This window comes from Anoplophora glabripennis, unplaced genomic scaffold (assembly GCF_000390285.2).
Source record: "Anoplophora glabripennis isolate ALB-LARVAE unplaced genomic scaffold, Agla_2.0 scaffold42, whole genome shotgun sequence".
NCBI classification, from domain to species: domain Eukaryota; kingdom Metazoa; phylum Arthropoda; class Insecta; order Coleoptera; family Cerambycidae; genus Anoplophora; species Anoplophora glabripennis.
This window is the reverse complement of record NW_019416219.1, coordinates 314,569-332,709: the sequence shown is the minus strand read 5'-3', so window position 1 is coordinate 332,709 and position 18,141 is coordinate 314,569. Positions and strand designations below refer to the sequence as shown.

Genomic DNA, 18,141 nt, shown 5'->3' with positions numbered 1-18,141 from the left:
TTGTTATAGTTGAACCGTACAGACGAGTTGGTAACACTGCATTTAACCAAAGGTCTTGGAAACATAACTCTCTCTCTCAGTTGAGAACTGTTGTTGTAGTGGCGTGTTGAAATTAGTTATTCCAGCTGCGTGAGGAAGGCGCCGTTCCAGATCTTTAACAAAATCAAAACTATTTAAGGATGTGATGAATTATAATAATGTGTACAAGTGGTACCGTGAGTATAAAACTGACCTAACGAATAATGAACAAAGGAGTGGGTGTCCCTAAGTCGTGACTGATGAGATGGATCGAAGAATTGGCGATCGACGATGACAATTATAAATAAATTATTTATTACATTGAATTTACAAGTATATTTAATAATGTTCTGATGTTAGATACTTTATTTGGCTTATATGAACAGGGCTCAAAATCAATCAATCAATCGTTTAATATACAGGATGTATAAATTCGAGTAGGTGTTGATTAAAATTAACACAAAAATTAAAATGACGAGAACTGAAGATGCCCTGTTGGTTTTTAGAGAATCTTAAAAAAGTATATTAAATTTCATACCTTAATAAAAAAAAAAAACGTAGATTTTTTTATCTTGAAAATACAAAAATACAAACCATCAACAACCAAAAATCGATATCGATACTACAACGGGTTTAGAAGATTCAGAAGATATTTAATTCATTGTCCGTAAGTCTTCAGGTTACTGGGTGTATCTTAATAAAAGTTTATAGATCGAATTAGACCCTGTATATGTCATTCCAAATAAAAATGACAATTGCTCGTATTTCAAACTTTGTTTTCTATGTTTGCCAAGGAAAATGTTTCAACTATTACTGTTTCAGTGACATTGAATTAACTATATGTTTACATTTGAAAAATGAAATAAAAGTATTTAAACACAAAAATGGATTTGCCCTAATCGACGTTAAGGAAGGTAGCCAACAGTAATTTTCTCAAGTAAGTGGGGATACATAGTGAAAGGCACAGTTTTTAAATAATTACTTTGCATATTCTAGAACAGTTCGGTTAATAAATGGGTGGGTAACTATTTATTAATCGATGGTAATAGCATAAAAACTGAACATTTTAAACATCACTTACTTCTAAACTAAAATACAAAATGCACATTTCGATAGTACTAAACAAGGAAGGACATTTTTTTGTAAGAGATGAAGCGATCGATATTGTGAAGCTTTTAGGAATGCTTGCGCAAAGAAAATTCCAGAAATATGGAATTTCATAATAACGAATAATTTTGCATTTATGTGTAGAAAAGGCGTGTGCTGTGGCTAATAAAAATGTAGCAAGGTTACATAGCGATATAAAACAGAAGTTAAGAGATAAATGACATTAAGTTATATCCTAGTTACAGTTCACGGATTCTGCCATGCAGTTTATGGTAATTTAGAGCATTGTTTGTTTTGTGTACCTGTTTCGCTCACGCTACTATTTCAGTTTGGGGGCGCACTTGTTGTGTAAGCATGCATGCATTTAGCTTGAGTTTTGCCACCGCTTTTCACTAACAACCGGTTATTTGTTTGTTTCTAACAGCATATGCCGGTGCAATTGTTGTTTCAGATGCCATTAATAATGTCTATTGGTCGAAAGAGGTATTAAATTATAAATACGCTTATTATACAAGGTGTTAGTGAAATAAGTACTCAAAATTGGAGAGTACCTTAGTAGAGTTTTTGTCAGTGGCGGCCCTTAAGGGAGATACAGCCCCTTGAAGGGGTAACTCAAGAAACAATTTTTATAGCATAACTTCAAAACGGTCTAATATTAAATCGCGAAAAAAAATTGCGTACAAAAAAATTGTAAAATTTCCGCATGATCCCACATTTTCTTAGGCCCCTGTAGCAAATTTTGGTTTGTATATGATACCGATTATTAAGCATATAAATAGTAATACAACCCCAAAAATTCGTGATTTAACATTAAACTGTTTTGAAGTTATGAAATAAAAAGCCCCTTCAAGGGGCTGTATCTCCCTTAGAGGCCGCCACTGACAAAAACTCTACTAAAGTTTTCATCACATTTTAACATGTATTACATACTCTTCAATTGTGAGTACTTATTTCGTTAACATCTTGTATATGGGGTTAAATAGTTAATAAGTTCTTTATTTATTTGTAAGATTATACCTTCGACAAGTTACACACTTTTTATTCGAAAACGTAGAAGTTTAGCAGAATTAAAGAACACTCTGTATACAAAATCAATTCTAAATATCAAAAATATTGTTCTAGCTTTCGCTGCTAGCCCTCTCGGGCTACTTAGCATTCGCTGAAGGTTCCCTCAACGAGCTACCCGTTCATCCTGGAGTGGGAGGACTATACAAAGGCCCCAACTCAGAAACCATCATCAAAGGCCCAGATGGCAGCGTCATCACTGCTCAAGCAGAAGGAGGGTCTGTCGTTACACAGGACCTTTCTCAACCTATTGTGGTTCCTGACACTCTAGATGTAGAACCCCTTCAGTCAGTAGAACCAGCTATTTCTACAGTCGCTGTGGCACCAGTAGCAACCGTAACTGCTGCTCCAATTGTAGCTCCAGTAGCTGCAGTAGCGCCTGTTGTACCGGTTGGGCATACAGTGGAGATAATACAGCCTGATCCTCACATCATTGAAACCGAAATTGTCGATGCACCTCTGATAGAACCACAGCAGTCAACCGACCTGGTGGGCCCTTCTGGAAGCATTTCTACTAGAGGATCGAGTTCAATTGTTTCTGGACCAGCTTCCACGACTATATCAGGTAATGCAACTCTCTTTAATTGCGTTAAAATTCCAGTAATCGAATCGTACCTAATAGTTTCAGACATTTCTTTATTTCTATCGGTTATGTTCTTACACAACTGTGTTTCTTTCAGAACCTGCAAAAGTGTTACTAGCCGCACCACTGGTAGCAGCAGTTCCAGTAATATCTACAGTCACAACACCACTGCGAGCTATACCAGTCGTTGAAGGGACTGTTGATATTCCACTTGGCCCACCAATTGCTACGGTTACAGCTTCTCCACTACTTGTATCTTCAGCAGCACCTCCGATTGAACTAAGAGGCGTTACAGTAGGTGCACCCGCGTCTATTAGTACTGTGGTACCTACTGTAGGAGTAGTTTCAACTACTCTGGCTCCTCCAATACTTATTTCAACATCCGGATCTGTCCAAACATCAAATATTGGCGCATCTATTCAACCTGCATCGTCGTATGGAGTAATAAATAATCTAGATAACAGTATATCATCTACTCCACGTCCGAATACAGTATTATCTTCTACATTAACGCCTGTTGTAACATCTACCCAGGGAATTGGAGAAATAGTCTCAACTATATCATCTAGAGATTTAAATCTCATTAACAATAGACAGTTGAACATAAACCCTTCTCTTATCCCTTCTGCCAACATCATCCCTCCAGAAATTGGACCGTTACCCACAGGCGCAATAGATCTAGGATCGACTGTGACTGTGTCTACAATTCCACGAGCTTCTGGCTTGATATCCCCATCAGAATCACCCAATATTCAGAGAATAGACAATGCAAATGCTGTACTATCAGAAAACAGCGGGAGAAATGGTCTACATACGTCGATTCGAACTGATGGTAAAATAGATCAGCTAGCCACAAATCAGGTGATCCTGGCGGGCAATGGAGTTTCAAGCGGACCGGTTCCTCAACGGATATCTGTTCCGCTATTAAGGGATACTAACCTCATTCCGGTTGGTATTCCTCGGAATGGAATAGTAGGAACTCAGTTGGCTAACTACGGAATAGATTCGTCTCAGATAGACCTGACAAATGTTCCTTTGGCGTCGGTATCTGGTCTTCCTAGGACGATTGACCAGGAGATTGACGATGTTTCGGCACAGCTATGGAATAGGTATGGAAGGGATGTAGAAGAGAAAAAGTTAAAGAAGCAAAAGGGAAAAAATGAGGAAAAATAATGTTTATGTATTATTAAATATGTCTAGTCTTATTGTACAAAGAGGTTATGGTGTATTTATTTATTAGTCAATGTAGCTTAGTGTTAACAGTGTTGTTATTTGTTTTAAATACTGGTGTCAGCTTTTATTTAATCTGAGTGCACTCACTACCATAAAGGTGATTATTTAAAGAATAGTTAATATCTTTAACTAAAGATAGGTACTCGTTTGTTTCTAAAATATTTGCGCAATAAGGTATGTTTTATGTTCAAATATATTTTACCCTAAAATATGCTTTTTTTTTTGTTTTTACCCTAAACAGGTCCTATTACAGACACTATACAGAGTGATTTACAAATGATTAAAAAAATGAAACCGTATTCTTTGGTGAATTTTATGGGGAATATTTCCTATAAATTTTTTATCTAGGACGGTTCGTTAAAAGATATAGAGTGTTAAACTTGAAAATATATTTTTAATTTTTTTAAATAATTTAAAAAGTAGGAAGTGCAACAATTTGAAATTGGGCATATGTATTTATGTAAACATTATCCAAAATCTGAGGCCTTCTTCTAAAATTTAGATGCTCCAGTGGCGGACATACAGGATATGGGTGGCATATTTTTCTAAAATAAAATAATACTCCACTGCTTTATGGTAACAACAATATTTTCGGATTCGTCTTTCAATTTTCTACAAATTACTACTCTATTATGTTTTTCGAAAAAAAGCCTGATTTTTAAGTAAATCTTAAAAATTCACCAAAGAATAAGAGATTTAATTTTTGGTCACCGTTTGTGAATCATTCTGTATAATTTAAGAATTACAGTTCATTAAACAAATAAAAACTTTTTTTGAATAATATTTAGTAGCAGATAGCAATTCCTTCATCTAGGTATGTGTATAAACCATTAAAAAAACTAATTCAGGATTACCACACATGATATATTTTTACTTTCAATATTGTAAGAAATCGTTTAATTTTGCAGTTATATAACAAACAGTAACATGTAGTTACAAACTGTTTTAAATTAAAATATATAAAAAAATTGACATGACATATAGTATTAAAGTTAGAATTACGATAATCTTTTATGTTTTTGTTAACAATTCTCAAATGCTCTATTGTTGTTTAGATAATTATCTAAACTACTCTTTTGTGTGAGCAATGAGTGTAAAGGAATTTTCATTGTGAACACTACAAACAACAGAACCATAAAAAATCGTTTTTAAATAAAATGTCTCACTTGTTAAATTCTATGACGAAAAATATAATTAATTTATATTTCTCCTATCTAATTTACAATAATATTTTATAAAAAGCATAACATTCATTAAAATTAATAAAAAATGTTGTTTTGTCATATCATTATTGACAAAAAAATAATTCCCAGAAGTATGTGTAATATCAGCTTTTTTATATTCTTTTTGTTACCCTTACATTTAAAAATTGTATAAACAAATGTCTGATGTAAAGTTCGAAAATATGTTTTTGATATCAAAACTAAACTATGAAATTAAAATTTATTGTATAATTTGAATGAAAACAAACTATAAATGACATAAACATGCCAGTCATTTTAAATTATCTCTGTCAGTACGTCGCATGGATTGACATGTGATATAGAATCTAGTAGGCTTAGTCCATAGGCGCATCGCGATTTATTTTTTCTATTTAGATAATAGTAAGAATATAAGGTGAAAATAAAAATTGTTCCAATATGTTCACTCACGAAAAAACCCACAAATTTATAATTTTTATTCTAAATAATCATTAATTATCTATGAAATTAGATAGTTTTAGCATATTTTAATTATTTGATATCATTGCGCAAGACATTAAGTACGACATTTAGAGTAAAGTAAAAATATCACTTGCTGATAAATTATTTTTTCACTTTTCCCTCTTTTTTTTTATCTGACTCTTTTCAGTTACACCGCTGTCATCTGTTGTAGCAATAATAAACGAAGTCGTAGCATACCTGTGCAATTGAAATTCTGAACCGATTATTACCGTTGCTGACCTTGCCACCTATTACACTATTTACTCATTTGCTACGATTTTTTTACAATTTAAAAATGGTAGTAGGTATGTAGGGTGGAGCAGCACATTCAAAGGTCACATTTCATGCACAAAGGACGAGAATAAACTGACACGTACTTGTGGAACAATTCGATTGGAATAGGAAGGTCCCTATAACAATCAAAATTTAAAAATAGAGGTGATATTAAATACAAATATATAAATTTGTAAGATTTTATTCCGTAGACTAGAATGGGCAAACATTACAAATTTAAAAAATAGTTGCATCATCCAAGGGCAACAAATTGCGAACTATTTGATAATTGAGATACACTTATATTTGAACATTGAATGCATTGAACACAGCGTAGTGGTAAGATCAATCCCTTTTTCTTTGTACGGCAATTGGAGATCACATTTTTGGAACGTTTAACCTATCCATACACGAGGAACAGCTAGGAGCTTCGTGGTGGCGATTCCAGTACTAATGATCTGAAAAAAGCATATGAAAATTAAACATTAATGTGTTACATATACATTATGTTCATTCCTTGTTCAGATTTTTAACTCATCTTGAAAAGTTATTTCAACTGATTCTGAACAAATTCCTAATCTGTATATGTGAATCAAATATGATGAAGTTTTGAAAACTATGATGACGTTTTAAAATTTTTTCATTAACTTGTTTGTCACATATACGTCTCAAAATTTGAACAGACTATTTACTATCAACATTACTGTATTTGGAACTTGGTTTGATTGTATCAGTCCTAACCTTGGTGAAGCAATTTATTACAGGCCAATATTTTTTTGATATAAAAAATGTAATGGCACACATTCTATAATAAAACAAATTTCATATTATTTTTCTGATGCAATAACATACAAAGATTCGATATTCTTTTATTAAATTACTTAAAAAAAATTGACTTATATGTTTTCAAGGACTGCAATTCTATTATTACTTAAAAATATGTTTCCTTAATTTTATTATTCCCTACATATCTTAACTATTGTTTTAAATGTGAACTAGCTTTGCACCTTCAAAAACTACATCCTCAATTTTTTGCAAGATATAAAATATTGAGGGTCACTTTACGTTTTGTCAATAATATATTGCTTGTCAAGACACAAACAAACTTTAATGTCTTTTCTTCATATTCCATTACATCAAAAAAAGTTGCTATTCAACCATTTGAAAGGTTGAGCGGTCTTTTCTTTGTGAAAATTTTTTTAAGTATCCAGCTGCTTTATTTGAGGCTGTGCAACATTTTGAAAATTCCAAAATTTTTTTCAGAAAATTATTTTGTAAAAACTATCTAACCGATTTTAATGAAATTTGGTGCGCTGTTTTATTATACTCTAAAGATTTTTTTTACCAAAATTAGAATGCCCTCGGAGCAATTAAAATATTTAAAAAAGTTATCCAAAAAACTTGATTATTTTGCCTTTTTTTCATTAAATATTGCTATTTTGCAACATCGGTAATAAATTTTAACATTTTTAACGGACGGTATATTGTGCAAAATTCAATCCTAAAACCTCTTTTCCTCTGCAACATTCTTCCAAAATGCATAGGTTCCAATATATAAGTAAAAAACTCAGATAAAATAGGCATTTTTTAAAATTTTTTAAACAATATTGCAATTTTGAAAATGTTACGGACCTCGCCCAGATCTAGGGATCTACCTGGTCTAAAAAGAAAAAACTGAAGCCTAACGAAAGGTGGTATTGGTCGTGAATAAAATGAAGTTCCTGATTTGTACTTGCCTCATTTTGGAGAGAGTGCTAAAAATGTACTGTACTTAGTTTTCTTAATACTTATTGCAAAAAGGAATTTTGATTTTAAATTTTCATTAATAAAGAATTGTTCATATACCTACTGTCCATACCAAAACTATGTAAAATAATTTTGAAAAACTGTTTGCCTTCGTTGGAAGTTAAGAATTTTTTTAAATTCACTGCTTGAATTCTGTTTGTACCGTTGATTGTTTTAATTTAATTTAAACAGTTTAAAAATATTAAAATTCTATATTATTTCAAGAAATGTTCAAGAAAAAAGGTTTTTTTAAAAAAATAACATATTTTTATTTTATATTGTTTTACTTGTATTTTTTGTGTATTCCCTATTTTGTATAAGTAATGAATAACGGAGAAAATATTTTTTTACTAAAAAATATAGTTTTTTATTAAAATATATTTATTTTCTTGGGAATTGGGTTCTGCTGTGAGAGTCGGTTAAAAATAGGATAAAATAAACAACAGTGATTTCTTTCTTGACGTTTCATTCCTGATGAGGAATTTTCTCAAAAGGCTTTTATTGTTAAAATTGTTAGTTAATTAAATAAAACCTAAACAACAACCATTTTTCGTAAAAAAATGTTTAAAAAACTATGCATCCATCATCGTATATAGGACAAATTTTCACACTATAATATTATTGTGTTTTTTCATTTTAAATTTGAAAATGGCTTGCATTTTTAGAAATTTTATTTTTTCATTTTCAACATATCCACATACCACATTTCCTATTAAAAATATTATCTTGACACGCTGACAACATCTAAAAATGCAAGCTATTTTTAAATTTAAAATGAAAAAACACAATAAGATTATAGTGTGAAAATTTGTCCAATATACGATGATGAATGCAGTTTTTAAAAATTTTTTTACGAAAAATGGTTGTTGTTTAGGTTTTATTTAATTAACTAACAATTTTAACAATAAAAGCCTTTTGAAAAAGTTCCTGATCAGGAACGAAACGTCAAGAAAGAAATCGCTGCTGTTTCTTTCATCCTTTTTTTAACCGACTATCGCACCAGAACCCAATTCCCATGAAAATAAATATATTTTAATATTCAACAAAAGGTTCAAGAAGATTTTCACGTTATATAGTTTTTGTTTGTTTCATAAGAAAATTAAAATTGTCCTTAATTTTTTACCTTTGTTCTGAACTTTTACCTAATTTGTCCTGAAATTAATAAATGACAAGTTGGCAACCCTATACCCCATTTAATGCAAGTACTTGCTATAATTTACCTACTTGTTATTAAACAAAAAACTATTTATTTATGTAGGTTTAATAATTCTTTGTTTTTAATAGTAGATAAACTTACCGTTCCCGAGGGTCCCGCAATGACAGCTCCAGCAGGAGCAGCCAGAGCAGGAGCTGCTACAACAGCCGGTGCAGCTGCGACGATGCCAGGAGCAACGGCGGCTGTAACGACTCCACCAATAGTACCTCCCGTGGCTACGGTGCCGCCTAGCGTCGCTGCGGCAACGGCGCTGCCGTCCGGACCCGTCAAAGCTGCTTGTGACGAAGGTCCTTGGATGGCGACGGCAGGTGCTCCAGGTGCGGCAAGCGCCACAGTGCCGCCTAGGCCTATGATGGAAGCACTGGCTGTGGAAATGCCAACGAGGACGAGAATGATCTGAATAAAATAGAATAAACTAATAAAGGTTTTATAAAGATTAGTAAATTTTTTAAAAATCCAAAAAAATTCTATCAATAAAGTCAATGTTCTGAAATTCCAAAAATCTAGTCTAACCTTATTGTCAAAATGCACTGTCGTTACAAAACTTCATCCTAAATACAGAACGCAGAAATAGTGGTAGTGTTAGAGCAACAAAAATAACAAGCTATTTTTATAAAAAAAAAATATTATTTGATAATTTAATTTAATAATCAAAATTATGAGATCAGCGTGTAAGATTTTGTGAGTCAGGTTTTAAGATATCAAACCGCTCGTCATATTTTCTAAGAGACTAATTTCACCAGACCGTGTGGTTTGATAAAAAAAAAATTGAAATCACGGTTCCCTAACAAGCTATTTGAAAGTTAAACAAATGCTTTACGATTATATAATTTTCTTAAACGATTTGTGGGTACCCGAATTTGATCAATCTTCAGTGACACGAATTCAAAATAAAAGTCTTTACAGGCTCGAGTTGGTTCACATCAAAATTCAATTAGTGGATTAATCTTAGAAATAAGTTGCTCAATAAACACCTTAGACAATTTTTGATAAATAATAATAAGTTGCTGTAAGATACATGGCTTGATTAATTTTTTTCTTTCGTTCTATAATAAGATATAGGACGAGTTTTGCTATTAATAACAAAATCAACAACATGATAGTGAGTTAAAAGTTTTAATTGCTGTCGAATAAAACATTTTTAAACCAAAAATCCAAGAGAATCAAGAACGGTTTTATTAGTTTTCATAAATACGTAAAAGAAAGATGTTTCACAAAATTTAGATACAAACTTTCATCCAAAAACATACATTCAGACAATTTTTCCGCATTCTTCTGATTGGTAGGACATTGCAAAAGAAATTAAATAGCCACTACAGCATAATTTTAAACATGTTGTTAATAAAATATTTAATTCTTAATACGTAACAAACGTATTTATTTGGGTTTAAACGCATTCTTAATGCTGTGTCAAATGCAATTTTTCACAGTTACACAATGGAAGAGTCAAGAAAAGTATTCACCCCATTCTTATTGATTAAATGAATTATACCAAATTTGTTTTGTCCAAGTTTATTACAGTCCGAAAAACAGAAATGCAAAAAATTAATAAATAAAGCACATACGAAATAATGTGTTGAGGTAATAGTTTTAAAGTAAATTTTGTTTACAACCAAGGTAAATTTTGTTATAGTGTTTGATTATTTAATTGTGGCATTTTCAGTTGTTGAGAGATCTCTTGGAAATATTGAAAACAAAAGTAATTTTCCAGGGCAAGAACACAATTTTAACATACAGTAATAAAAAACATTTAAGGATAAGACAGCCCCACAAAAAAAGTCCCTTTGGCGTGCACCAAAAATAACCAGTTAAATAAAAAAAAACTAAATTAAGTTTTATTTATCTCTTTGTAACATCAGTTGTGGGGAAAAATATATCTGTTGTAGACGAAAAATTATGATTTAAATTTTCACAAGAAATCACGTCACTTTCAGCGAAACAACTGAAGGTACTCACCAATGTGTTCATGTTGGGGCTGATGATGTGAACTATAAGATATGAGAACACCCTGATTCTTTTATATCGTCCATACTCTGCCTAGACCTTCATTTAAAATTTATTTAATCATCACGCCTTCCTCATATATTTGTTGCACATGTCGAGGATCGTTCTGGTTTACTGCAAACTTGTATAGCTCGTTGTGATTACAGGGCGTGGAGAGTCATTTTTTCCAAATTTACGGAAAACAATATTTATTTCTTATAAATATTCAAATTGCAAAATCCTTTTTGTAGCATATTAATGACTCTAAGCAACAAAGTGCTCTACATTGTACTAAATTAGAAATTTGATATTTGAAATATGTTTGTACTATTGTACTTCAAGAATGAAACTCAGTTAAGGAAATGCAAAGAGAATCTACGGGAAATGTGGGCTATGAACTCTAAAATGAAATAGGTATTTTCATATATTTCGTAGATAACTTTTTTATCGCAGCATCTGTTTGTAAGTTTGGATTTTGTTGAAATTTGGTTAAAACACTTTGAATTGATATTTTCTTTCCTTTGTCTATTTACTTGAAAATGAAAATTATTGAATAAATTTTGTTTATTTTGATCGTTTTAAAATACTGTTTACCTTTGTCTGAGCTCTACTAATTTGAGATCACGAAGATATAAATACGCTATTGTCTTACTCATTAAGATGCATTCCAGCAAAATAGATATGAAAAAATATTTTAATAAGTATTTTTTCAAGAATTTTTATTTTGAATTTCTTCATTCCTTCTAATTTTCTGCTTCGGGAAAAAATGGAAAAAACAAACGTGGTGTTGAAAACTACATTACGTTTCGTTTCGGAGATTCTTTGTATTTCCGAGGATACGGCACCGACACCTTTAAAAAACATGTGAAATAAGACCAAATTTGGTCTTATTACATACTTATTATTTTATTCTTTCTTGTTAGTCATTATTATTAAATACAAATTGTACAATTTTATACCCAAAATTTAAAAATACAATGTGTTACGTTTGAAAAAATTAAGTTAGGTTACGTCCATAACTAATTGGACACCCTGTGTAATCGAAAATTATTTTAAAATGTGAAGATATTGATATGGTGCAACTTCTGCTTGAAACTTTTTTTTGTATTATTGGTATTACCAGAGTTATGGATGGATCTCTTACGAGGAATACTCTGTATATCAGTTAGAAATGTTCAGAAGTATAGGTTATATGCCGCTAGCTATTCCTATTGAGCTGAATTTCATGTGAAATTTGAAAACAATTCGTTTATTGCTCTCAGAAAATTTAATTTTCTTTTTGACTTAAACATTTTGTATAAATTTTGAATTCTTGATGTGAATCTTGTTCAAAGTAAAACTGGTGCACCCTTATAAAAATTTGATGTAATATTTCACTTCACTTTTGAAACTCACTTGACTCACTTTTTTTTATCTTGGACGTAATATACAGGGTGCCCCACGGTGACGAGACATTAAACATATTTCAGAGACTACATTTTTAATTTTGAAAATTTGGGCGAGTTTTTGGGCATGCCCTTTTCAACTAAAATAATAGCATCATTTTCGTTATTTTAAATGGAACACTCTGTATGCAAGTGCAATTTTGAATTCTACATCAATTTTTAGGTGAACTTTCATGAAGGTTTCCTATTCTTAAAGTTAACTGTTTTTTAATATATTTAACTTCTTTCAAAAAAAAAAAAATAAAAATGCACTGTCTAATTCAAAAAGATGTAAAATACAATAATGAAGTTAGAGCGATAAAATTTATAGTGGACACAACTAAAACTCTAAGCTTTCCTGTCACAATTTCAAATTGAGTTAATTTCATACAGGGTGGTAGAAATTTAATGCCGAATTTAGTCAACTTTAAACCATCTTAACTTATTTTTTTTGAAATGGAACACCCCTTATATTTTTGCGCAACCTGATGAACAATTTTGTTCTCTTTCGGATGGTACAATGGTTCCCTATACGTATCTCTTCTGGTTTTTAACTGTTTTTCGTGCAGTCAACGGATATCGCTTAATTTCTTGCGACGATGGCTGTGAAATTTTTAGTGGGACTTCAAAACAAGCACCTAATCTGTCACCAGTTTATTGTTGTCAATTTAACACATACAGTGAATGTTTATTTGAGTATTATTTATTGTTACAGAATTGAAAACGTTAACATTTATTCAAATGCCGATATTCTAACCGTGGGAGACCCTGTATATTATACAATATGTACCTATTCCATTCTTTAAAGTAACGCTAGGTTTTGCGGTCATCATCAGTTTCCTGTTTGTAATTTAGTAAAAATTGAAAATGACAATAATAATAAAATCAAGATATGTTAAGAGCATGGTAAGATCATGCCTAACCACAAATATTTTTATAATCGCAGATTTCTATAAAAAAAACAAACTGTTAATTTTCGTTTTGTATAATCCCATTTACTTATATAGCAAGTAGAAAACGCGGAATCATTTACATGATTTTTAGCTAAATTTCCGATATAAATTTCAAGGAAGTAAAAATTTGAACAGCCGTGGTTGATTAAGAATATCCAGAACTGCTCTTTTTACAATTTAAAACGACATTTAAGTGACAACCAAATATTGTTAAAATATTTTTAATGTTAAATCATCTAAACTCTGTGATGAATTAGAAATATTTATATTTTATGATAGATTGGTGACAAATTATGAAAAAATATTGATGAACATGACTATAAACCATTGATTGATTATCTATCCGGGTGTATCATAATTTTATATTACATTTATCTACTGATAAAATCTGACCATGAAATTATTGTTATCATTATTGCAAGTACACTAATTGGTGCACTTATACTTTATAATTTTCAGTACAAATATTTTTCTATAAGCTATAAATTCATCGTAAAAAATTAATGCCGAAAATGTTGATTCGTGTATTTTTTTTATGAAAATGAAACAAAATATGTACCTACTTCCCTTAATTTTCCTTTACAAAGCGTCAATCAGATTTTACAGAAAGAAAGTCTTACTATTCTGAGACTCCCACCACACCACCCTGATCTGAATCCAATCGAACCTGTTTGGGCATTACTCAAACAATACGTCGTTAGTAAAAATGTCATTTTCACTTTGCCAGACGTAGAATAGCTGTGCACTGGATTGTTCGACAGATTTGCACCACAAGAATAGAAAACTCGCTGTTAACACGGCAAAAAAGTTTTAACCTTTTATCTTGGAGGCCCTCATTTGAAAAGTCCCATTATTTTCCATTAATCAAGGGTAAATTATTAGAAGAAAATAAAACATTTGATAAAAATGTGCATCATTTATTCCAAATATATTTGGAAACTTACAAGTCTATTAAAATACAGGATCCTATAATTAACTATACAAAGTAAATCATGAACATACAGATATTAACATAAAACTGAACAGTTCAGGAAGAAGCGTATACTGGTTGAAATATGATAAAATAGCGCCCCTAGCGGCCTAGAAGTCCAAGCCCTAGCGTCTTAGCCGCTAGAATTCCAGGCGCGGTGGCAATAGCCGCGGCGGCGGGGGCGGTGGCGATAGCTGTGACACCGGGCGTGGCAATAGCTGCAGCTGGTGCGGCGATAGCTGCGGTTCCCGTCAAAGCCGTGGCCAATCCGAGTCCGTTATTCGTAGCTATCGTGCCTGAGGGGCCAGCGATGACGGCGCCTGAGGGGATGGCAACTGCAGGGGCGGCAGCTACAACTGCAGGGGCGGCGACGACGGCTGCGGGGGCGGCAGCAGCTGCAACAGCGCCTCCTGCGGTGCCGGTTGTCGCTAGGGCTCCTCCTCTGGCGGAGGCTGCAATCGAGCTGCCATCGGGGCCTCGGATGGCGGCTTCTGCTGAGGGTCCCACTGCGGCGGTTGCTGGGGCGGCGGGGCCAACCAAGCCGACGCCACCGATGACGCTGGCACTGGCGGTGGTGAGGGCAAGGAGAGCGGCAAGACACACCTGAAAATTCCATCGATTTTAATATGATCGTTACTATCTTTACCTAATTGATATTTTCTGCCAATCAAATAAAATTGAGAACTAAGATAAACATTATTACGGAAAATTTCATAATTAGATTCGTGTCAATTTCTTTTATAAAAACAATTTCACGACCATATCCAAATTGACTTTCCTGCCATCAAAATATTTTGATAAAGTGTTTCTCTACTTGCAATTATTGATTTGAGATTATTGAAAGATTAACTTTTTCGGTGAACTTTAAGAATATGCCAGATTTTCACGACATCTGTTGGTTGCAGTCGATTTATTAGATAACCAAATATTTTTAGAAGTAACTCTATCACAACGTTGGCCAAATAACAGAAAGTCTAAATCATCAGGAATACTCTGATTAGCGAATTGTATATCATTTTCTGCAATATAGTGATACAACTAGTGATCGTGAGCATAAATGTATGATTTACAGCAAGACAAGGTGTTTTTAAAATGAAAAGTGTATATTATGAAGAATAAATGACCTAAAATGGACCCCTGTGGAACTCCATAATCAACAACATTATAATTAGTGTACTTATATTATACAAAATATTGTGATCTACACAGTTCTAGATTTTGAATTTCTTTGACAGACAAAATCATTACCACCAACAGCAAAATATAAACAAATAGATAGTGAATATATTTTCGTAGTCTGCTGATAACTGTTATTTTTTATTAGATAAGTTAGAAAAACGTATTTATAATTATACTTTGTCTTTCTTCTTGTATATACTCGTTGTAAATATATCAACAAATAACTCACTTATTTACAAAAATCTCTCGTCTCTCTCAAAAAATTTCTCATAATGTTGATATGGCGTTCTCAAACTGTTTGATGAAACAAATTGGATAAAAATTTGATAGTCTGGCACATACCTTCTACTAAACTATTAAATTAAGTAATAAAAGTTTCTTTATTAAAAATTTGAATCAAAATGCACTAATTAGAATAGAAAAACTGGGAAACGCCTTGGTAATGTAGTTTCTTTAACAATTCAGTAATTTACACATGTTTGCAAACGTGCTGCTACATATTTATTAATCAGAGCAAGTTTTTTCTTACATAACACACGTACATAGCATTTATTCAAAGGCTTATACAGAGTGTTCTGTAATAGTTTGCGATTAAAAAAAAACAAGTAGTTCAAAATTATTTCCAATTTTCCAATAGTTTATTTAAGCAATCCTGCCATAATCGTATAACAGTAGTTCAAATTTTGATATTGTTAAAAAAAAATCCAAGATAATTGCAAATAAGCGCAAAAATTAATAATTATTCTCTATGAACTTCTCTAATTAATAGGAAATAGAAAGAACACTTTTGGTTTTGTGATTTTTAAGTAAACAACTTATATTTTATGAAGGTCAGGGTAAAAGTGTAGATTTTATGAAGATGTTTCAAAACTGGTAGTCACGGTTAATTTGTTTTCAGTTGATTAAAAAAAAACAGCGAAACGAATCAAGCTAAGATATCTTAATTAACAGGAAGGTACTACTATTAAATGAGGCGTAAAAATTACTTGAATGATTGAAAAATTCATTCAGTAATCAACATTTAATATATATATTTTTTTAGATTAGTTTTGATTTTTTTTTTCTGGTATAATGTAGATAATTATTTCTACAAGTGTAGCTTTAGTATTTTATTTTAAAATGCAACTTTGTTTACCAACACAACTTTGTCATTATCAATTGAACTTATATTATTATAGAATTGTTCTTAGAATAGTAACAAGTATAACAAATCACATAATACGTTGATGTCACAATTCACTTTGGTTCAATTTTTCGGTTGCTCATCTTAACTTTTGATTTATTTACACTACACACTTTAATTTGAACAAATATTTTAGAATAAAGTTTAACCAATGCCGACAACTGCATCTATCTGTCAGGTCGAAAAATAGTGCCTTAGAACTATTCTTTGTACTCTTCGGAACAGCGAAACTTACCAAAGCGTTCATATTGAGGGCTCTAACAATTTACTAAGAAAACAAATCTTCATCCCCGTACTTATACCACAAACCAGCCTTCAATCAGTCCTCATTCATTATGTATGCCTTCCGTGCCCGTTGCGACACCTTGCAAACTATTCTAGTCCTTTGGTCACTACACTTTGAGGATTTTTCCTCGTGACAGTTCTTGCATCAGTTGATTTAATAATTTACTTAATTACGGAAATATGTGGGCAGGGCCAGATCCTATTCGGTTTTCATTCGCTTTTTGTCACAGCATTAGCAGGTTGTTTTCTAGTTTGTTGTAATTCTTGAAATGCCACACAGACATGTTCACAGCCTGACGCGATTAACGTGATCTACGGCAGTTATTAACAAAAAAAAACTAGTGAGAAATAATTGTTATGCCGAGGAAAAGTGTGCAACATATTTTTCAATTCAATCTGTATCGTCATTTCGAAAATTCGTTACTAAATGCAACATGTGTAACGAATGTAGTGATGTTTATGTATTTTGTTTACTTTCTCAGTATTTAATACTTTCATTTGACCAGAGTTAAATTAAGGAAGTTTAATCCATTGCTAATATTGTTAGCATAGTACTTTATTTGCCTCATATTCCAGGCGGTAGAGCATTCAAGGCGTTTATATTTGAAGTCATCTATTTTGTTGTTCAGAAAAATCCCAACTATTATGTATAATAACAATCCGAGTTTGCCTATTCCATAAAATTGCTAAATTCAGGGGAACAACAAACATACAAAAAGTCATTCTTTATTTTTTGTTTATTTGACAATTATTGTCTCTAAAATTACAACAATTGCGAATCAAAAAAGTTGAATTTTGCATTAACAATGGGCGAAAATAGTAGAAAATCATATGTATGTTTCGAGCAATTTTTAAAATAAGTAAATATTTATAAATATTGATGAAACTTTGTAAAACAAATAGTAAAACATATGACAATTCTACCCTAAAAATTTTGTAACGATCGACAACGTGGTTTTCGATTGACAGGATTGTTAATTAAGAACATTTTAAAAAGTTTATTGTGTATCGTGGATTTAAATGAAGGTTTAGAAAGGCCACACAGTTTTTTAGAGATACTTGTTGCCATAATAAACAATCATCAATACTAAAATTACCTATTTTTATACTTTTATAACCATTTAGAATTTTTTTTAATTTTCCAACATTTTGAAGAGAGATCATTAAAATAAGAAAACAAT

At 31.7% G+C, this 18,141-nt stretch overlaps 3 protein-coding genes across 3 annotated transcripts; 1 reads left to right on the top strand and 2 right to left on the bottom strand.

The window, feature by feature from the left end:
• The first annotated feature begins 1,326 nt into the window (after positions 1–1,326).
• Positions 1,327–4,215, top strand: LOC108905391 (calphotin-like). The gene is made up of 3 exons (XM_018708226.1): positions 1,327–1,397; positions 2,248–2,755; positions 2,871–4,215. The coding sequence occupies exons 1-3, from the start codon at positions 1,386–1,388 to the stop codon at positions 3,944–3,946; spliced, it is 1,596 nt and encodes a 531-aa protein (XP_018563742.1). The 5' UTR covers positions 1,327–1,385; the 3' UTR covers positions 3,947–4,215.
• Positions 4,216–6,168: 1,953 nt separating this feature from the next.
• Positions 6,169–11,035, bottom strand: LOC108905401 (ras GTPase-activating protein 1-like). The gene is made up of 3 exons (XM_018708237.1): positions 10,940–11,035; positions 9,065–9,379; positions 6,169–6,440 (listed from the first exon to the last, which is right to left on the bottom strand). The coding sequence occupies exons 1-3, from the start codon at positions 10,949–10,951 to the stop codon at positions 6,378–6,380; spliced, it is 390 nt and encodes a 129-aa protein (XP_018563753.1). The 5' UTR covers positions 10,952–11,035; the 3' UTR covers positions 6,169–6,377.
• A 3,209-nt stretch (positions 11,036–14,244) lies between these two features.
• Positions 14,245–17,016, bottom strand: LOC108905461 (cuticle protein 16.5-like). The gene is made up of 2 exons (XM_018708331.1): positions 16,911–17,016; positions 14,245–14,916 (listed from the first exon to the last, which is right to left on the bottom strand). The coding sequence occupies exons 1-2, from the start codon at positions 16,920–16,922 to the stop codon at positions 14,416–14,418; spliced, it is 513 nt and encodes a 170-aa protein (XP_018563847.1). The 5' UTR covers positions 16,923–17,016; the 3' UTR covers positions 14,245–14,415.
• Positions 17,017–18,141: the final 1,125 nt, after the last annotated feature.

What these genes read in the sequence shown, in the direction of transcription:
- LOC108905391 (XM_018708226.1), top strand. An exon ending in AGCTTCCACGACTATATCAG is followed by an intron (nt 2,756 to 2,870) that starts GTAATGCAACTC and finishes TGTTTCTTTCAG; the next exon opens with AACCTGCAAAAGTGTTACTA.
- LOC108905401 (XM_018708237.1), bottom strand. An exon ending in TTGCGGGACCCTCGGGAACG is followed by an intron (nt 6,441 to 9,064) that starts GTAAGTTTATCT and finishes TGCTTTTTTCAG; the next exon opens with ATCATTAGTACTGGAATCGC.